The sequence below is a fragment of the Rousettus aegyptiacus genome, unplaced genomic scaffold (genome assembly GCF_014176215.1).
Source record: "Rousettus aegyptiacus isolate mRouAeg1 unplaced genomic scaffold, mRouAeg1.p scaffold_m13_p_12, whole genome shotgun sequence".
Classification (NCBI taxonomy): Eukaryota; Metazoa; Chordata; class Mammalia; order Chiroptera; family Pteropodidae; genus Rousettus; species Rousettus aegyptiacus.
The window spans coordinates 63986575-64009444 of NW_023416287.1; the positions used below are offsets into that span (position 1 = coordinate 63986575).

Here is a 22870-nt window from a genome sequence, read left to right on the forward strand (position 1 = left end):
CAGTATATAGTCCTCAAATTGCTAATTTATGTGAGGAATGCTTCTCTTTGATGATCAAGGGATACAAAGAAGAAGAAAGAAACTTTTAACAAAAGTAGTAGAGAGACGAGAGAGCACTAATGTGCAAAGTTGGATGTTAAAGTTTGTACAGCGGCTTATTTTAAGACAGCTGCCTGGCTCAGTCCTAATTTTTATATCTTTTAGAAGAATATTTACAAAGCAAAGATTTGCTTTTACTTTTGCATTTCGTTTATATTTTTGGTCTTTTGTTAAGCAGTTATAACTATTTCCTTGACATGGTATATTTCATGTTTGAAGTTTAACTTCCGTAGCTTGGGCAAAATGAAGCTCAGCCACCTTACCACAACTGTAAAGCTTCCTTTCGTACAAGATCTTATCAGGGTTTCTAATGAAACATTGAGTAGAATATGTGTTATTTAGCAACAGATCCCTCATGGTTAGGCTCTCTGAATGTATATCTGGAGGAACAAGGGCTCTTTATTTGGCCTGAATGAAAATGGACTGCAAGAGCTGTCTTTTATATGTGCTCTTAATGGAGCCATTAAGTATACTGTGTGTTGTGAATTCATGTGATACTGCTAGATATATTATGAAATCATGGTATTTATATTTTTCCCCGAGGCACAGGGTTTGTTTTTACTTACTATGGACATTTCTAAAATCCGTCCACTTATTCTTCTAATCTCTCTTTGTTTTCCTTGCTTTCTCTTTCTTCTTTTTACTTTTTTCCCTTTCCTTCCTCTTTCTTTTTTTCCTCTCCTTTTTTTCTTTCCCACTTCCTTCTTTCCAACACTGATTTAGGTAATGGCATCCCCAAAAAGTAAATTTGAGTTGATGTATGCCTTTCCACTTTAAAAAACATGTGCTTTCTAGAAGAATCAAATTCAAGAACTCATCATTGGATCTTCAAAGTATTAGAGAAATTTAAAAATTGCCTTAATTTTCGATAATGCCTTAACTTTGTTATGCTGTCATCATGAATACATCCTTTTAAAATCAACTGACCCCACACTATGAACTTTTTTGAAATAATGAAAGTAATAAAGTTGGATCACATAAAACTTTATTGATCCCCTTTTAAACAGTGAGTTTATTTTAAATTTGCTTTCATATAGGTTTGCCTCAGCGACATGAGGGCACACATAAGAACTTGTGAGAAGTACATAGATAGGTATGGACCACTACAAGAGCTCGAGGAAACGACAACAAGGTTTGTTTCAACACAGTATAGTTTAGTGCTGAATTCTATATGTTCTGAATTCGATACAGAATTTAATGAGCTGGAAAGTTTAACATTTTTATTGCGAAAATACACATGTATTTATATTTAGGCTCTTAACCATAATACCTGTTGTTGGTAATTTTTTCTTAATAGCAATAATTTTGAAAGAATTTTGCTCTCTCTACTTTAAAAACTTTGCTTGGAGGAAATCAGCCAAATATTAGAGAAATGAGAGAAATGAACTCAGACAAGTTTGTATTAAGGAAGATCCAAAAATAGAATGCAGAACTGTTCATTTCTGCTAGTTTCCACTTTCTGACTAATAGGTTTTTGAAGTAGATCATGATTAAGAGGTTATTCATCTTTACTTTTTCATCACCACTGCTCAGTTCCCTAGCTCATTCCTTCTCATTTTGCTGGATTTCCACTTTGAAGATAGGAAGCAACATCTTGGTTTATATTCTAATAAGGAAGTACCCCGTCCCCCTAAGGATACACATTTACATTTCTCATGAGAAAAAAATGTAGGCGCCAAGAACATTATCAAGACAGGAAAAATAATATCAAATCAGAAAGAATAGGGACTGGAAATAAGATCTATTCACATTTTATTTTTTACCTCTGGTTAAGTAACCACCGTCTAATTGCCAACAATTTTAGTAATATTTGTATTCTGTGCAATTTCCAGATGTGTATGTCCATTTTGTCAGAGGGAATTGGATGAAGAGAGCTTGCTCGATCATTGTATTACTCATCACAGATCGGAAAGGAGACCTGTGGTAAAGATTTTTGTTCTATATATTTTTGCAATGTCTAAATTCAATATACATTAGAAAATCCATTTGATAGTCTTCTATTATAGATATAAAGGATAATTTATGTCAAGGTTATGATAATTCCATGACATTAACAATATGTGTTGAATTGAAACTGACAAGAATTGCTAATGTGCAATCACTCATTCATTTATGAAATTAGACAACATTATCTTTACAGATAATCATGGGCATAATCAACTAAGAAAATTCAAAATGCACAGTTAAGATCTAACATTACTATACTAACTGTGGTCACATCCTAAGTTAAAAACATTTTTTAATGATGCAAATAGAATTTTCGTGAAAATACACTAGAAATGACAGTCACAGTCATTCATCTTCATTAATCAGTCTATTATTTTATTTCTTAATCTGAATATTTATCCATATGCTTGTATATTAAATACACATATTGCTCACCATTTCCCAGATTCATAGTGAATGCTTTTTTTCTTTTCAACCTGGCATTTTAGTTCTACTTTGCTGTGTGGTTTTTATAATTTTTATTCCTATATAGTTGTGAGGTAAAGCTGGATGATGATGGATATATCATAATTTACTTAGCCATCTTACTATTTTTAGACACTTGGGATTATTTCCAGTTTTTAAGATTTGAATTCATGTTCTTATACATTTAAACTTCTTATTTTATTGGATTTTTTCTTAGATTGATATTTCTGGAAATGAGGCTGCAAACCTTTTAATAACTCTTGAAATATACTTATTAAATATATTCCAAAAAGTTTGTCAATTTATATATATGTCAGCAATTTATGATAAACCACATTCACCTATCTAAGATTCTATACATATATTTTAAAATTACTCAAGCTTAACAGATATAAAGTTATATCTTGAAGATTATTTTAAATAGTAGTTTAGTTTTATATTATAATCGTATATAATTATATGTCTATGTGCATGTATGTATGCGTGTCATTTATATATACATATGAGTTTGTTTTTTTTAATTCGTTGCTTTTTTCTTCATAATACCTTTTTGGAAAGTGGATGAGATTGAACCATAAGTATATATTAGATAGCTAAATGAGAGCTGAATACAGAGATAGATATAGACAAATAGTCCTCGCAATCCTATGAGATAGGTGTGATTATTATTCCCAATTTATAAATCATAAACTGAGGCTCAGAGAAGTTAAGTCTTACAAGGTCACACAGCTGGAAAACCACAATTTGAACACAATAGTCTAGCTCCAGGATTTGCATGATGAACTCCTGTGCCTTACCAGCAAGTTCATGAGAAAAGCCACACAATGCAGTCAAAAGTATTTGTTATTGATCCTAATGGCCTACAGGTTTGGTTCTTGGAATGGCTGGCTAGGAGCTTGATACGTGTTTGGGGAATAGGGGAGATTGCCATGGGCTTTTCCTGCTCCATTTTCTCTGTGGGAGGAAGTGGGCTAAAGAGTTGTCTTATGATATAGGTCCCTAGAGAACTTAGGAAGTTAGAAGAAAGCATCAGGATGGCATAATAATGGCTACTATTTACTGAGTTCTAAGTGTGTCCTTTTCTCCTCCTAGCAACCCTATGAAGAAGGTATTATCGACACAGCCTGAGCCCTGACCAGTAGTGCTAGGTATGCTGCTCTGATTGGAGGAACACCAAGCACTCTGGACCATGGGCTGCATTATACAGCAATCTAGGGCAGGCCATATACTGGAATGTCCACTGGTACTGTGTACCTGCTCCAGCAGAAATCCTGTCCATGTGCTTGCTGCTCAGTTTGGCCATCAGATTGAAGGTGGTCCATTCCAGCTAGGTCTTCCATAATTAGGTCATTGAAGAAAGTCAACCATAGGACAGAAATAAACCAGAAATGGCTGGATCAGATTGCCCCTGGAATTTAGTAGTTAAAAGCCTAGGCTTTGGAGGAGAAAAGCTTGGGTGCAAATCCTAGCAAATCCCATTAACCTCTCTGCCTCGGTTTCAATATTTGTAAAATGGAAATGATGATGATGATGATGCCTTTTTTACAAGGTAGCAGTTAATAGCCTTGCTCGCAGGGTTATAGTCAAACATATAAAGTAAGTGCTCTTTGTCACATGATGTTTACCTCATAAACAAAAGAGGGTGGTGGTAATATGGTAGGTTACTACCACTTTTGCAACTATATATAAAATCAAGGCCACAGGAGATTTCTCAAAGAAAGCCATATACTCTCATAGTTGGGGAACCTAAGCTGGGAGGAGTGAGGGAGGTCAATTGGTAAAATTTTACCACGAGACCAGGATATTATTATGGCCTTGAGGCAGGAGCAGATTATTCAGAAGATCCATGTTTCTTTAATATGCTAGGGTCATCTAGAGATGGCCACTGGAACAGACCTTCTAGTTTCCTAAGTTAGTGTTTCATTTTTGAGTAACAGCTCAAGATACTTGTCACTCTGAAGGATCTAGAGCCAGTAGAAGTCAGATGTACGCTCTGGTTATGAAGAGGCTAGAGGTGGACACTGTGGCATGGCTGAGGTTCATGTGCTTAGGGATCCCCAGTGGGGATGCATAGGTGAAACACACTGGTAGAAGTGCTGGGCAAGGAGGGCTGAGTCTGAGGCTGATTCCAGGTTGAAGTAGAAGTTAGCAAGGATGTTGCTTTAAAGGAATGGATTTCTGGTTTTGCCTGCAGATAATGAGGTTAGCGATGCCATCTGACTTCCTTGTAGTAAGAAGTTTCATGGTAGTTAGAAACTTGGACAAATGATTCTGCCTTCCAGAAATAATTAAATAATTCAGAGCTCAAACTATAAGCAACTAATCTCTTTCTGATTTGCTCAAAACTGGGTGGTAGATTAACAACAATGAGGAATTTTGACTTTTCTCATATGCAGCCGTAAACAGCTCTGTTTTGTCACATAGTATGTATATTCTGTCATGTTTAATATTATGAAAAATTATATCTGTGGTATATTAGACTCAAAGGAGGCAAATGACACAAGCAACATGTTTGAGACTGAATTATGAGGCTAACTTGAGAGAAATTTGGTATTTTATCTTGTAAAGGGAAAACATTTTAGCCAGAACCATACTCTTGGGCTATGCTCTCTGCCCAGAGTGCTCTTTCTTTTCCTGACTCTTATTTATCTTTCAGAGCTCAGCTTAAGTTTCACTTCCTCAGGAAGCCTTCTCTGACACCCAAATTAATTTCAGCTCTTGCTTTTCTCCTTTTTTTCTTATTTACCACCATTTGTAGTTATATATTCATTTCATATCTGTCTCTTCCTCTAAGTTATTAGGTTCACGAAGTCATGGGACTTAACTACTTCGTTCAGTATTTCATGTCAAGTTCTTGGCAGAAAACCTGGCACAAAGTAGTATATATATGAAAAAACCATCCACCCAGGTTCAAAGGTTCTAGTAGTCCTTTATTTTCTGCCTTGCTCCAGAGATGCATTTCTCAAGGGAAGGGCAGGACTTCTGTTGGTTTGGAACATAAACTGTGGTGTCTGAGCCACTTGCCTCTACAGAAATTTATTTCCATGGGTATGTAGACTATCTGCAACTTAACTGAGCAGTATGTGCATAAATATTTTAGAAGGGAGAAAATCTTCATTCAATTTGCTTTCAAACTCCTACTAAGTTAAATATGCAATCTGGTACTTTAATTCTGGTTACGTATTTGCCTGTAATTATTGTCAGTACTTAACTCTTTTCTTTTGGAGTTGGATTCAGTGATCTTTAATTTATTCCCACAAATGGCAGTTACCATCATAAGGAAAGTATTAAATCATTGGCTGAGTTGCTATGAAGATTAACCTAAACGAGAGATATAGCTGAATGTCCATTGTTACAGAAGTTCCAAAGCATCAGATCCTTTGCATCTTGAAATGTTTGTAACATAAGTGCACTATCTTCCAACTCATTTACACTTGTACTCTTAGAATTCATCTTTGGATTTCAGTTCTTGTCAGAATATGCCCTTCATTGCTCTTAAATGACATATATAGACAGTACTTAGCAACCGAAAGGCCCTGACAGTAAAAAATAATTGTATGATATCTGTGTTTTTAGAACCTAAGAAGAAGGTGCCAGAAAAAGGTAAAGTTCTCCCATCCAGTTTTCCTACTTTTTATTAAATCAATCATGTACAAACTTTAGAATCAAAATTCAAGTTTTATAATATAAAATATACCTCATTCACAACGAGGTGTTTCAAGGACCTGTACTGAGAGAGGTATTCTTTATGGGATCCCCTGTAATGGCACAAAAATGGGGGAAAGCAAGGTTTGGTGAGCTGGAAGGTTGACTATCCCTGTTAGTTGTGTTCTCTCAGCTATATTACCCTTAATTTTTATGGTATAAGGGAGAGGTGTTATTTTGAGAAACCTAATAAGTTCAGAAAAACTGGGATGGGGACAGGATGGCATAGCTCCATGGAGCAGCATCAAATCCATTCTATGTCTTTGGTGATTGGTGGGAAGGGTTTTGGGAAATGTGCCTGATGTACCCATATTAGATGTTCACCTCTAGGACACTGATGGCCAAAGGTCATATGTTCTTATATAGATTTTTATACATTTTATGGATTCTCAGAAGCCCTTACCTTGCAATTCTCAACCTTTTCTCAATGACAGCACACCTAAAGAATGATGCTAAGCTGGACATGGTTCCAGAGTGTAGCAATCAGCACATCTGCTTTATACACAAAAGATCCTTAGTTCGTGCCCCACTGGAGCCACGGTCCATGGTCTACAACCATGCCCTGAACAAGCCCAATGTCTGATCTTGGAAGCTAAACAGGGTCGAGTCTGGTTAGTTCTGGATGGGAGACCACCTAGGAAGACCAGGTGCTGTAGGCATAAATAATAAAATAATAATAATAATAATAATAATAATAATAATAAAGAATGATGTTAAGCTAAATCATTCTTACTTTCCCATTAGTAACAGTGATTCTTGAAGGTGGCTGAGAATTCCTCTGGGGAGAGAAAGTGGTCGTATCAGAATCAAAGAAAGAAAGAGAGGTATACAGTTGAAAAAGGACTCTCATCTGATCTTATGTATCGACTCAGTACCCCTAGTTCTTCCCCTATCCCAACTGGCCCAATTACTGTGTTACAGCAACAGATGTGAAGCAGAAGAATTTTTCTTTCTTTTCAGAATTTCCCAGCTTTTTCCCACATTGATTCCTCTGCTTGTGATGTTCCTTCCTGGCATGACTGGATCATTCTTTAAGACCCACTTCTGTTACCAGCAACTCAGCTGAATCCTTTCCTAATTTCCTGGGCAAAATTAATGATTCCCTTTTTAGATCTCGAACAGTCGTCGGTTCATATCTTGAATATGGCACCTGCTGTGTTGTATTGAGAGTATCTGCTTAAGTGATAATAATAGCAGCCATTTATTATTTTTGCCAAGGATTGAGCTGATATAATGACTGAGCTTCATAATGTTAAATAACATATTTTAAATCTACCAGTGGCCTTGTGAAACAGAGATAATTCTCATTTTTACAGATTGAGATTAATTACTTGTCAAGGTTAAGTCAGTGAAAGGCTAGGATGAAATTGGAAACTATTTTCCAGGTACTGAGAGTGCAAGGATGAATAGGACACTTGTAGTTTCTTCCTTTAGGGAACCCTAGCTACTCAAGGACAGGGATCAAGTAGTAGTAAATATAAGGCACTTATCAAATGCCCAATATGCACCTGGCACATTAAGGACATTATCTTTAAACATAGTAACTACTCTACAGGTAGGTGGTGGTATCTCCACTTCATATAAGAGGGAACTTAAGTGCTGAAGGTCAGAAAACTAGTAAGCGCTAGTGCTGGGATTTGAACTCAAGGCTCTCTGACTTAAAAGGCCATGCAACAAAACCCTATCTAATTGGATTCTATATTCCATGTGCCTAACACATAATAGAGGCACAAGAAAATGTTGAATGAACACATTTCTATAACTAGTGTTCCTTCTCCCATGCCACAAAAAATTAATGTTGCTTTTCTATTAAAATATTTCTTGGACTCAGTTCTGTTCCCATTACTACATAGGGTTTCAGGATAGATTGAGTGCTGTTTTGGAATAACGAGTGTTACCATTTAACCAAGATAACTAGAGCATTAGAAAATCATTAAAGATTATAAAGCATTTATAAATATTATAAATGTTGTAACTTTATTAAAAATAAAATATAAAGATGAATGGAGTAAATTCAGAAATGGACCTTATTTATAGAAATTGAGCATATTGAAACTGGGACCCCCATATAACAATAAAAAGCAAAAAATTATATAAAGATTTTATTTAAATTTAAAGAAAAACATAATCCAAGCTGATAAATTGGACACTGTTACAGTATGAAAAGAACATTGAATTGCCTAGATTCTAGTTCTGATACTTAAAGTAGTGTAAATTGTTTTTAAAAATTTATTTAATTAGTTTCAAATATACAGTATATTGGTTAGATATCTACATAGTTTATAAAACGATCCCCCCAATTGCTCCCTCCCTCCCCTGATCCTCAACCTAGCCAATGTATTAATGCTAACTGTATTCCCTGTGCCGTGCTCCCAAACCCGTGACCATCCATCAGCTACTAATTTGTACTTTTTAAACTCTACGCCATTCTCCCAGTCCCCCAAACTCGCCTCCCCTCTGTCCATCACCAAATCGTCCACTATACTATATTTGTGACTCTATTTTTGATTAGTTTGTTCTTTTTATTCCTTAGGTTCTGCATATTAGTGAAAACATGCAGTATTTATCTTTCTCTGTCTGACTTAAATACCTTTTAGTCCAGCAAAGCAATATCTTTTTCCATCCCCCTCCTTTTAGTCTGTGTGTGTCTTTGAATCTGAAGTGAGTCTCTTGTAGGCAGCATATGTAAGGATCTTTTCTTTTCCTTTCAGCCATTCTATCTTTTGGTTGGAGCACTTAATTCTTTTCCATTTAAGGTACCTATTGAGAGGAATGTAGTTGTTACCATTCTTTATTCCTGTTTTTGATACCTGTTTTTTCTTCTTAGAGAAGTTCCTCCAACATTTCCTGTAATACTAGCTTGGTGCTGATAAATTCCTTTAGCTTATTTTTGTCTTGGAAGCTCTTTACCTGTCCTTCAACTCTAAATGATAGCTTTGCTGGATAAATTATTCGTGGTTACAGATCCTGTGTCTTCATCCTGTTGAATATTTTTTGCCAAGCCCTTCTGTCCTGCATAGTGTCTTTTGAGAAATCAGCTGCCAGTCTTATGAGCATTCCCTTGTAGGTAAATATCTGTTTTTCCCTTGCTGCTTTTAATATTCTTTCTTTGTATTTACACTTTGGCATTTTAATTATGATGTGTCTTGGTGCAGGCCTCTTCGGATCCCTGATTTTTGAAATTCTCTGAGCTTCCTGGGGTTTTATGTCTATTTCCTTCACCAGATTAGGGAAGTTTTCCATCATTGTTTCTTCAAACAACTGTTCAACATCTTGATTTTCTTCAGTTATGCCAATCAAACAGATATTTGGACCCTTAATAGTATCCCATATGCTTCTTAAATTATTTTTATAGTCTTGGCATCTCATCTCTTGCCATTCTGATTGTGTCCTCTTTCTCATCCTCTAGATAGGGCATTGATCCTTTTCTTTATTCACTTTGCTTATTCCTTTGTTTATTCCATTTACTATACTTCTCATCTCAGATAACATGTTCTTCATTTCAGACTGGTTCCCTTTTATAATTTCCATTTCCACTTTTATGTTTTTTATATCTCTTTGTTGACTGAATTTTTTCACTGAATTTTTCCACCCTTCCCAAAAGTTCATTGAGCATCTTTATGACCAGTGTTTTGAATTCTGCATCTGTTAGATTACTTGACTGCATTATATCTAGATCTCTGTTTTGTTCTCTCATATGATTTCTGCTTCTTTGTCTTCCCATTTTGGTTGCTTTTCTGTGTCTAAGCAAAGCTCCTAAGTCTCCCGGTCTTATTAGTGTGGATTTGTGAAGTAGGTGTCCAGTGGCGCAGTCCTGAGAGGGGTTCAGCTACAGGCCACATTTAGCTCAAGCCTCTGCCCCTCCAGGACCACCTGTTCAGATTCAGCAAGCAATCCACAGATGCTGTACTCATAGTTGCCTCACCAGAAAGTGAGGCCAGCTGCCTCCATTGTGAGTCTAGGCACTGCTCAGCAAGGAGCACGTGACTCGCCGAGGATACACTTGGATGTGGCTTGGGTGGGGCCATGAGTTGGGGGAGGCAGGGTTTCAAGGAATCCTCTGGGCTAAGTGACCTCTGTTTTCCAGTTTGATGATGTCACTGCTATGGTGGTGGCTAGGTCCATACACTGGGAGGGGGCATGTCTCAACAAGAAACAATGGATACCGCTGGCACTTCTGTACAGAGCAAGTCTCGCCTCAGCCCTCACTCAGACAATGTCTCCCTGTAAGTCCCTGGAGCCCCCTGTGCGCAGCCGAATCAGCACTGGTGCTCAGAGAGAGCAGGTCCATCACTGTGAAAATTCTCTCAGGGACTCGGCCCCTTGAAGAGGCTTCTGCCTCTACCATAGCCTCTGTCTCATTCAGTCACTCGTGACTGGGCAGCCCCATGTCCTCGCCCCGTCCTACTTTCTGCTGTTGCAGGGTGATTTCTTGGATTTCTTCCTAGTTGTATGGCTTGTTCATCTAGATCCCAGGCGATTTTTTCTTGCTGCTGCTCCTTGTTTCTGTCACAACTTTGATTTGGTTGCCATAGCAGTGAACAGAGCCTCTATCATCTACACCATTTTTTTCCCTCTCTATAGTAGTATCAATTTAAGCTAATTTTTTCCACCCTGGAATTGGATTAATCAACAATAAGGGTAATAATTCACTAGGTTGTTGTGAGGATCAGATGAGAATACTACCTAATTTAATGCCTTATGCATACTTGATACTCTGTAATGATTCTGCATCTCATATTTCTAAAAAAGATACATGAAAAGATGGAATTTAAAACTCTAGGTTAAAATGTAATAAAATAGTATATGTTAAAAGAAACATTTATATTAATCATTAGGGAAGTGCAAATTAAAACCATATGAGATATCACTATACACTTATCAAAATGACTAAAATAAAAAAATATTAACTGTACCAAATGCTGGTGAGAATGAGAAAAACTGGATAATTTACACATTTTAGTGGGAATATAAAATTATATAGCCACTTTGGAAAATAATGTGGTAGGTTTTTACAAAGCTTACCATAACACTCTCCATATGACCAGCAATCATACTCCTGGAAATTTATCCTAGAGAAATGAAAACATGTTTATATAAATATCTATACACAAATGTTTGTTGCAGCATTATTTGTAGCAGCCCGAAGCTGGAAACAAGTGTCCTTCAGAAAATAAATGGATAAACTATGCTACATCCACACCATGGAACACCAGTAACAATAAAAAGGAAGGGGCTCTTTTTTATTTTTAAGCTTAGTCTAGCTTTTAATTATGTCTTCTACATCATGCAACAAATGAGAACTAATACAGTTCATTCTTGTTAATTTATAAAGGCTCTTTGAGTATTTAGGACAGTATGTCTTCTAAATTTTCCTAGCTAGTACATCTTCTAAATTTTCTTTCTTAACAATTATATATAGAAGTTTTAAATTTTGTATGTAATTAAACATACCGATCTTTCCCTTTATGATGTATATCTTTTATATTATGCTTAAAATTCTTCCTCCTTGTGACTTTAGAAATTTATATAAAGGCAGGAACTCTTGATGAATCTCAGGGTCCTTACGCTTACTGAAAAAAACCACTCTCACAAGATTAAAAACTGTGTAATTTGATTTATATAACATTCTCTAAATGATGAAATTATAGAGGTGGAGAACAGATCAGTGGATGCCAGGTTAGGGAGAGAAGAGAAGGTAAAGGAGCAGCATGAGAACCCATTTGTAACGACAGAACTGCTCTGTATCATGATTGTGTTGGTGGTTATATGAATCTGTACATGTAATAAAATTTCATAGAATTATATACACACACCTAAAAAATGACTTTATGCAAAAAGTTGTGAAATCTAAGATCTGTAGTCTAGTTAATTGCCAGTTTCCTGGTTTTGATAATGTACTACAGTTATGTAAGATATTACCATTTGGAAAGCCTGGGTTTAGGACATGGAACTTCTCTGCATTGTTTTTGCAGCTTTTTGTGAGTTTATAAATATTTTGGAATGAAAGTATAAATATTAATAACTAACGTTGTTGTGGTATAATCTATATTGCTGGTGGCAATACAAAACCATAGAGCAATAGACATTTTGAACCTTAAATGTTTATAAACTTTGACCTACTAATCTCCATTTCTGGTTATCCTAAGAAAATAATTCCCCAAAAGATAAACACTATAGATAATGTCATTTGTAATAACAAAATATTCACATACAAAAAATCTTAAGTATTTCAAGAGGTAGGCAACTAATTAAGTAAATTGCAGCACATCTACTAACTAATATTGTTTAATCAATTGATAATAATAAAATAAGTAACAATACTGTTATATATAAGAAATGTGTATAAAGAACAAATGCAATTTTATTTGTTTATGTTTCTTTAATGTGTATGTAATTTTAAAACAGTACTGAGGTATGGCCAACAGATTCAAAAAGTTACAATTCACTTTGTTCAAGGGTTATAATTTTTTTAATTCTGACACTAATAATTATTTTAAATTCTTTCTTGAACTCCTGGTCTTGTTTATTTCCAGTTCTGTCCACTTTGCCGTTTAATACCTAATGAGAATCCAAACAGTTTCAATGGCAGTTTAATAAGACATTTGCAAGTCAGTCACACTCTGTTTTATGATGATTTCATAGTAAGTATATTTTTTTTATTTTTATAATTTCTGTATGCTGTCTGTGTTAAGCTTACCTTTCTAATCCAAGTGAATAAAATTAAAGAGGAAAAATATGTATACAGCTGAAGTGTTAGGTATTAGAATGAAGAAATCATAAAAATATAGTGTTTTATAAATTTGACTATTAAGTAGCGATCTGCTTTAGACAAAATGACATTCTTCGTGATCTATATAATTATCCATTGTATAAGGAGCCAGATCTCACTTTTAAATTATTTTAGTTTCTACTCTACTCCCTTCCTATGTATAGTTATAATTTTTATGAATTTGGAAATTTATATAGCTCAGATGAAATCACATCAGTAATAAAATAATTCAGAGCTTGTGTTGCATCTAGTTGCTTTTATGGTACATTGAATGCTTGTTAACAGGTATGTCATTATCAGTATAGTAGGATAATTAGGTATTATTTTGAACTTAAATTCCATTAAACACAAAACTCTTATTAAACTTTCAAACTTAAAAAAAATTATTACAAAAGATTTTCAACAAATTCAAAAGTATAATAGCAAAATGAACCCCTATATACCCATCACCCACCCATCGGTAACTACTAACTCATGACCAATCTCATTATATTAAGACTTTTTTAAGATTCAAGAAAAAGTAGATATAGTATAAATAGTCCTAAAACTTATGACTGTATTCCCATGATCAGAAATGAAAATAACAAGCAAAAAGTTAGAGTAGTCTTTGTTGTACTTTGGTTCATGCCTTGCCATGTGAGGGTAATGCATTTTCCTCTGAGTCCCTTTCAACCTATTATGGGGGCAAATTACTGAGAGCTATGTTCTGAAATAGAATATTTTGTTACTTTTATCTAAATACATGAAACGTTAAGGGCTACATTTTAATTTGCATGTAATTTCATATGACTTTTTAAGAATACTATTTCAAGGTAGACTTTAATAAGTGTTAAATTGTCATTTGAAAACTTTCTCCTTGCTTTTTGATCTGCACATTATGACTATCTAGATTCAGCTCAAGGAGCTTGAGACTGATGTGGATATAAATAACAGCTCTGTTACAACTGTGTGACCTTGGGCAAGATAGTTAACCTCTGAGCTTCTGTTCATTTAAGTAAAAAGAGGATAAAAGTAACTACTCCTAAAAGCTTTTGAGAGGATTAAATGAGATAATGCAGTAAAGTGATTTACACAGTTTGGGCCCTGATGTTAGGCAGGTTGGAGATGAGAATGAATGGGAATGTAAGGACCACTTAAAGAATTGAACAAGCTACACCACAGAAGCTTCGTAGTCTCTGCTCCATTTCTCAAATATCTTTTCTGGCTTCTAAATTACATAAAGCCTCAACAGACCCTGTTTCTGGTCTATGTGTCTCATTTTTCACAGCACACAGGGCTTCCTCTTTAATATGTTCTAAAAGCCAGGTTGATTCCATACCTGTTTTGGCTGCTCCATTCTTCTCAAGATCTTTTGGACAAAGTAGAAATCCAGGGCTGATTAGGATAAAGCCACTTTGATGAGAATACCTTCCACCCTCTCAAAACCATATTTTTGGGTATGGAAGTGAGATTGAAGCAGTGTTATTTGTTTTTGTTTGTTTGTTTTTGTTTTGTTTTCTAAGCTACCAAATACTATGCTAGGCACTTTTTAAAATTATCTCATTTTATTCCTTTCAGCTACTTCTGCAAAGAGAATACTGTATTATTATCCTCACTTAGGTATGAAATATCTGAAGCTCGAAGATTAATAAATTGTCTCAGAAACAACCACTATTCAGTGCCAAATCTTATATGTTTCCTATGTCTGTATTTGGATTTTATTTGTTTACCTTTATGCTTTTATGTTTCAGAATGGACTTCCAACAAAGCTTTTACTCTTCTTTTCTTTTTTTTTAGTTTATTGAGGAAGAGGAGATGGGTTGCAGAGGATAGGCGCTTAATAGTTTTTGTTTTGTTTACAGAATGTGCTGACTTAACGTTTTCAATGTCATTTTGACATTTCAATATCATAGGAAGGCAAAGAGAATTTTGCTTTCAGTAGTTTTTTTAGAAATAAATATTCAGCAGTACTGCTGGGATTGGTAAAACCTACAGGAACGTCTTAACTTTATTTCGTAATACATGTATATGTGGAACATAGTTCTCTGACCAATATTTGTAATGTTGACTTAAAATTACTAGTTAGATCAGATAAAAACTTAAATTTGAAATCAATACTATTTTATTGTGTCAATAACTAGTTAATTGATAGGCACTAAAAGGCCCAAAGCAAAAGTCCTAGGTTTCCTGACAGCTTTTGTGGAAATTTGGACAGGTCGATAAAATCAGGGCTTTACTTTCCTATAAAATGAGGCTCTGATTGTGTTTCTAATTATTTTTCTTTATTGTAGGATTTTAATATAATTGAGGAAGCTCTTATCCGAAGGGTCTTAGACCGGTCACTCCTGGAATATGCGAATCACTCAAACACCACGTAATGCTATTAAAAGGAAGGGAAAGGAGACCATGCAATTGGACCATTTGTTAAGATGCTGCTTGAACAGTTGAAGGGACATTGTCAATGTTGGATGCGCAAAAATGTACAACACAGTCAAATGTTTGTCCATGTTTGTTGTTATATCACGTTTTAAAATTGCTTCATTTTGATGGTTTAAATCTGTTTTACATTCTTGAGTTTCTTAGACACTTAAAAAATAGTCTCTGTCAGCCATCAATATATGCAAGAGAACATAAGGCTGGGTATGTGGGTGAAGGATCTTAATTTGCAAATTGGGTGACACTGTGTAATGCTACATATTAATAGCTACTATCATGGTTGGGCAAGAAAACTAATCTTTGTTCTGTGTAAAAAGATGGAAAGTGAAACAAATTGTGGACATTCAAGGAAATATGAAATCTGTTTCAATGCTCATGCTCTAATCTCTACTAGAATAACACGAATAACTTTGTATGGGAGTAGGAAAGTAAACTTTTGGATGTCAACAAAGTCCATTTAACCAAATCATATCACGTAATACTGTAACAAAATAAATTTTATGTTAGGAAAATATACTACTTTTACTTTTTGTAACTATACACATAAAAATTTAATATTATATTTTTCAAATATTCATAGCTTATTTAGAAGTATTTCTATAATGTAGGCAATTTCTTAAGGGTCATCAGTTGATATTTACAGAAGCAATCACATCCATAATTTTTAGTGGAAAACCCTAAGGGCTTTGATATTATTTTTATTTTAATCTTTAGAAAAATTATAAAATTAAACATAAATACTGAAAACTAAACAGAAAATGTATAGCTCATTCCATTATTACAGGGAAACACTCCTTTAGAACTCTGTCAGCCATACTGGATATCCTTTGTGTGTCCTGTCACAGTTCACAACCCTCTTCTCCAACAGGACAAAAGTAACCACTACGTTGATCATAATAGTAATCACTTCCTTACATTTCTTTATTATTTTATTACCGAACTTTATGACCCACATACTTTTTAAAAAATCATATCTATTTAAAATTATTTATATTAGATATATCTTTTACATCCCTTTTTAATCTATGCCTTTCCTCTGTTTTCTTTTCCTTAAAACAAACCTGTTGAAGAACCTGTTTCCCATACTTTATATTTTACTGATTGCAGACTCATGGTGCAATTGCATGTTCCTTCGTCCTCTGAATATTGACAGATGGATCCAGAGGTTTGAGCAGGTACAAGCCTTTTGGCAAGACTATAGGTCATGTGTATTCTTATATCAGAGGGGTACACAATGTCTGGTTTTCTCTTTTAGTGAGGTCAGCTGAAATTGATATTCAGTACCCAGATCCATTGATTTATTGTGGGTTGGAGAATATTCTATCACCTCTTTTTCATTTATTACTTGGAACATTTTTATATATAAGGAGATGTTTCTCCACATGTATGATTTGGTTAACCAGTGGTAATGTTCATATAGAAAAGGAAAAACATATTCGAAATTTTCCCTTTATTTACCAATTTTCAAGATAATAAACTTGTTTTCTATCATCTTCCAGGGATCCCTTTTAAGTATTATGAACTCTTGTATTCAAACATATTTGGTAGGCTTTAATCCATTTTAAATATTACCTTTTTAAAGCTCATATTACCCCACCTCTGTTCACTGGGTACTTCATCAAGTTGTCTCTGGGTCCTTTTGACACTACTCTAGCAATCTTTAACAGCTACCTTGCTGTTTCATATGACAAAATATTCTAGACTCACCTATATGTTTCCTGCCCCATACCTGGAATCTGCCATTTCTCCAAGAAGTCTGGTTAATTTCAGTGAATAATGATATTTAAAACCATAATCAGGGCTGTTATGCTCAATGCTGCTAGATTTGTGACTGTTTCTAGGAGAGAGCTAGAATTTGTCTTTGTTATTTTTTAAAGATAAAACATTTCATAAGTTTATTTTGATACTTCCAAATCAAATTGAGTACTACAGAGTTTTTACCTAATCTTTTCTATTTCATCTGCATCTCCAGTTTTCTATACTGAGAACCCTGGTTTTCAAAGACACAGGGCATAACAGAATTAGAATATCCCACAATTATTCATTTCCTTTATCTACCTTACATATGCAGTAGTTTCAGAATAATAGTACTCATACAACCAGTATGATAATTGAAACAAATATTTTTTTCATTTGCTCTCCCCATTCTCCCACTATTTTTTCAAATCATACTTTATCAATATTTACAGAACATATTGGCATGGTATAATATACTATGCTCTCTCCCTCTATCCCCATTTAGTCTTAGTTTTCAAGTAACTACATCCAGTGCTTGCCACCAAACCTTATTTGATAGCTCTGTTTTTCATATCTGACTCTTCAGTGATGAATCCAGGACACAGAATAATGTTTCCATCTTGAAAGCAAGCAAAGAAGACTAGTTGGAATGTTTGGCTGCAGTTAGCTTTTTAATTGTAATCATTTATAAACTTTTTTGTTCCTTACACATAAATGTAGTTGTAATCATACTCAAAGTTTTCTATAATATACTATCCATTACTTCTTGAAAATCTTTCTTCCTATTCTGCCATCCACTACAAAGTAATTAGAAAAATGTAAAGCCAATGGAGTTTAGAGGGTTTTATTTCCTCCTTTTCATATATTGATTTCAAGCTTGATTTCACAGCTGTGAACAAGTAACAACAGATTTTTAGTTTAACAACATCGCTTACTCAAATTTGGATGGATCACCCAATAATGCAAAACCTGTTGGACAAATACAAAAGGAGAGGAACTTTTGAGAGGTAGTCATCAGACTAAAAATGTAGTCCCTGAAAAGTAAAAGAATATGTTTCTGACCATTAGTATCAAGGGCCTGGAAAATAAATCAGAGAACTACAAAAGGCATCTTTAAATTTGTAAAATTTGAGAAACTATATTTTAAGTAAAGCTTTAAGTCACCTACCACTATTAACCTCAATGCTGCGATTCTGCAGCCTGTCCCTCGGTTCCTCTTATGATAATTTTGCCACCTACAGGACAAATTAGGTGCTGGCTGCCTGAATTATTTTGCCTTTTGAATTGTTTTGAGTTCTAAAATGGTCAAGTACAAATATTTATTGTTTTGTGGTACCTTTCAACATTTTATTAAAAGAAACCTATAATTCATTGTGTTAAAAAATGAAAACCAATATTTGAAGCTGTTTGTTGACTACCGACAAAAAAAGTTTCACCGTCTTTATAGAGCCTCAAAATGCAATTTTTTCAAGGCCATATAAGGGAAATCTGATTCACATGTTATTCTTCAAAGGCTAGATTCTTCTAACCCTACAAACACCTAAAGTTTCTAAAACGTTGGTTGAAAAATTGGATTGTAAATCTGTGGAAAACATGGTTTCAGGTCAGATCGCCTAAGATATCCTGGCTGCTGTGATGTTGCTTCATGACTTACTGGGTGCTAAGTGTCTTCCATTTTGAAATGAGCTTATTCCAGTTATTGAATGTTTATCATATAATTTGTACCTTTAAGTATTGAAGTTATTTTGAAAAGTCATTAAAAGATTCATTCTTTTATCATTCAACTGAAAAATAAATCTGTATAATGATCAGAATTGAAAATTTACAGTTTTTTTTTCATCTGTAAATATGTATTACAAGAAATAAAGAATGGCAGGACCATTGCTTTCGATAAAATACTATGTCTATTATTTATTTATTTTTTATGGTGACATTGGTTAATGAAATCCAATAAGTTTCAGTTGTACACTTTAACAGTTAGGCATATATATGTTTACACTTTGTGTTCATTCCCCATAGTTAGATTTTTTTCTGTCACCACATATTTGACCCCCTTACCCCTGTCTATCTATTCTTAAATATTGATAACTTTTTATATAAACCTACTATGCTTTTAAATTTGTCATCATTCAGCAATATCTATCACAAAAATATAACTTCATTTAGGCCAGTAGTTCTCAACTCCAGGTAGTTTTACCTCTTGGGGGACATTTGGCAATGTCTAGTGACAATTTTGGCCAGGGATGTGGGTAGAAGCCAAGGAAGCTGCTTAACATTTTACAATGACAGGACAGCGCCCTCACAACAAAGAATTACCCTGCCCCAAATGTCAATAGTGCTGAGGTTTAGAAACACTGATTTAGCCCAAGGGAATGCTGAGTACCATAGAGTTATTGGTTCTGCTTCCAATGCGCTTCAATGAAATCTAAAAGGTAAATACATACCAAGTTTTGGGTGGCTGTAGCTGTCATGTGTATCCCAGTTCAAAATATGCTCAAACATATGACAGCTTTTTAGGTTTTTCACAAGAAGTACAGGTCAGAACACAGCTGTTACTGACATGACTTCTGATGACTTTCTTTATTGAGTGACATCATGAAAGATAGAACTCAGGATGAGTTGGGAAGACTTACTTTTGTCATCTAGGCTATCTTTATTGAAGTAAATGAGACAAAATATTACAGAAGATCACCTATGTCTGACATCTTTGAGGCTAAGAAATATTTTATCTTATTACCAGAAAATCATCTAGTATTTTAATCCTGCAGATTTCAGAGAAGGCCATGCATGAGTCTTAATTAAGACTAATCATTGCCCCAAAGCAGCTATATAAGAGGCCCAGTGAAGGCAAACCACATGGAGAGATTGATCTAGATAGATTGGGTCATGCTATGATTATAAACAACCCCCAAATCCCAACACTCAACTAAGTTCTACTGTGAATCCTGGCTATTCTCCAGGTAGCTATTCTCTAGCCTCAGAATTACAGATTACTTTGACCTCAAAGCATTTGTTTATAACCATGTGCTTCCTCAATCACCCCTCACCACAACAGGATGCAAAGGTGGTTACAGAGGTAATGCAGGCCTTACCTCCAAATACCATCATATTGGGGATTAGGGTTTCAACATATGTACTTTAAAGGGACACATTTGATCCATAACAATATGTTTGTTGAATGAAAAAATGAGTGGATGACAAATGGATCAGAATACTCATGTTAGCTCCTCTGCATATTCTTTTCTCACGAGCAAAGTCTACATGAGGAGCAAAATTATAATAAAAAGAGCAACCTATGTATGAATTTACTAATTATTGTTTCCCCAGAACTTAGCACAGTGCTATGCACCTATAAGCACTGAATAAATACCCCATGAACGAATTAGTGAACAAATTGTAGTTTGGGAACCATATCCAAGATGTTCTTACTGAATAAGTTCTTCAAGCCAGGTGGATCACTACTCTTTAAAGATACACCTGCCAAGTGAGCCAAACTAATAGACAGAGTTCTAAAGTAGTGATTCAGTCCACTGGTACAGCTCTTAGTACAAGAAGTGGTATTAGTTTTCCTTCATTCAGTAATGTTAGAAGTATGGTGCTAATTCTGAAGGATAACTGTATATTATATATTATAGTTGCTGAGTTTAATTTGCTCCAGATTATACAATGTAGTAATTTGCTACAGAGTTAACCTAGGTAGCCAAATAAAATTAGCTATCCCACCTATCAGACTAAATGAAGGAAAGGTGTAGTTCTTATAGCCACTATATTTTGATATACCTCTACCTGTATTTCATTTTGTCCCATTGACGTGAAATAAAGTCACAGTCTTACATGTAAAATTATACTGTCTTTCGACAGTATTTCAAGGGTGTGTTCCTCAGAAATTTCAGCCTTGAGGCACGCTGATTTTAAAATTACCTTAAAGACAGAAGCAATAATTTTCTAATTAAAAAAAATTAAAGTAGTCAAACTCTTAAAAACATAAAATAGGGGGTGGCTCCATAGTGTTGCGGTCAGCACGTCTCCTTTACATGCAGAAGGTCCTGGGTTTACATCCCAGGTGGAGCCACGGACCATACCCCGGGGGTGAGTGTGAGAGGCGACGCCCCGCCTTCAGAGATCCAGCTCTTAAGGGGAGACAGCAACATCTGTAGGTCGGGGTGGAAGAAGTGGGGTGGGAATTAAAGGGAATTAAAGGATGAGGGGGAGAAAACATAAAATAGAATAGTTGTTGCCAGGGGCCAAGGGAAGGCAGGAAAGGAGAGTTGTTTAATAGACAAAGTTTCAGTTCTGCAAGATGACAAAGTTCTAGAGACATGTTGCATAACAAGGTTCATAGTTAACACTACTGCACTGTACTTTACTCTTTAAAATGGTTAAAGTGGTAAGCTTTAAGTTGTATGTTTTTTTTTTTTTTACCACAATAAACAAACAAAATTGGTATGTGGCTAAACCAAATACCATGGTGTATATATATTTCTATGCCACCTAGTTCAGGAAATTATAATTGTCAGTAAAATTTAAGAAAGAAGTATTATCTCACTGGCAAGCCCTTTAAGTTTCAAAAATACAGTTCTTAAAAATAGAGACCGAATAACTCTCCTTCTTGTTGCTATTTTTTCTGCCCACCGGTCTCTCTCAAGACTTCTGATGAAGTTTAAAACACACACAGCTTTGTTTCTTTCTTCCTCCTTATGCAGTGATTGTACTTTCTCTTAGATATTTATTGATCTGAGTCACCAATCTAGGTTAGCATCACTTAATTAAAAGGTTTTTGAAGAAACTCTTAGGAAAAGAAGGCAGTTCTTAGTGGTGATGCTATTGTTGTTTTTCACACTGTACATCCTGTGCTCAGATAACAGCATTTGGAAACCACCAATGAGGAAGAGTTTGCCTGAGTCTAAAGTCAACCCATGCAAAGCAGAGCCAAGAGAAGGTGAGAAACTAAATCCTGATGATATCTTTTGTGCCTTTGGTTTAGAACAGTCATTATCTAAGTGTTACTAGTGGAATGATGTGAGCTATTTATTCTATTTATTGCTTAAGCCATTTTAATTTGTATTTCTATCACTAGCAAGCAAAAGAAATTTGACTAATGCAGGTTCCATGCAATAACTCTCAATCCTTAAAATTCATTTATCCCCTTACCTAGTTCAAGATGGGTTCTGTAATTCAAACTTAAGAGTCCTAAGTGATATAAAAATCAGTACCAGAAGTGGGATCATTATTTTAGATCATAAGAGAAAGTGGAAAACTAGCTGAGCTGTGGCTAGGTGGGGAGCGTGGGCCAGGAAATATTCCTGTCTTATGGGGTAAGAACTTAAGATTTTGTACATAGATTTAAATCAATTACTTAAGCTATTTTCTTTATCTCTCTTGGGCTTAACTTAAAGCGTATGGCTATGGAAGCTTTAGAAGACTTAGTAGTAAAATGTCAACGAGTCAGTATCAATATGCCAGTTTTTAATCCATTCTTAGCTCAAAATTTACTTCTTTTATGCCTGCTGTATGAAAATGAATCTGGGCCCTTTAAGTATTTTTCCTTTGCCCCGGGCACAATAGCAAGTTTTGCCAATAGAGGGCACTAGAGAGAAATGCAGAAGGAAAGGGTTTTGTTTCCCAGTTCTGGTGTGCTTGCTTCCTGTAGCTCACAGGGCCAGCCTTGATTCCTACAGGGCACTGTGGCCAGCAGCACCCTGCACACAGAAGCTTCCTGCAACATCCCTC

At 35.0% G+C, this 22870-nt stretch overlaps 1 protein-coding gene across 3 annotated transcripts in view; it reads left to right on the forward strand.

Annotated features, from left to right (window-relative positions):
• Positions 1-19036, forward strand: part of RNF125 (ring finger protein 125) — a 32065-nt gene extending 13029 nt beyond the window's left edge. The window contains exons 3-7 of one of the 3 annotated variants that reach the window (XM_016166748.2): positions 1137-1231; positions 1932-2022; positions 6088-6114; positions 12753-12860; positions 15259-19036. In XM_016166748.2, the coding sequence (XP_016022234.1) occupies positions 1137-1231; positions 1932-2022; positions 6088-6114; positions 12753-12860; positions 15259-15345 (408 nt within the window). In that variant the 3' untranslated portion in view covers positions 15346-19036. The remainder of the gene's footprint in view (positions 1-1136; positions 1232-1931; positions 2023-6087; positions 6115-12752; positions 12861-15258) is intronic. The other 2 variants (XM_016166749.2, XM_016166750.2) reach the window with 2 other exon arrangements.
• Positions 19037-22870: the final 3834 nt, after the last annotated feature.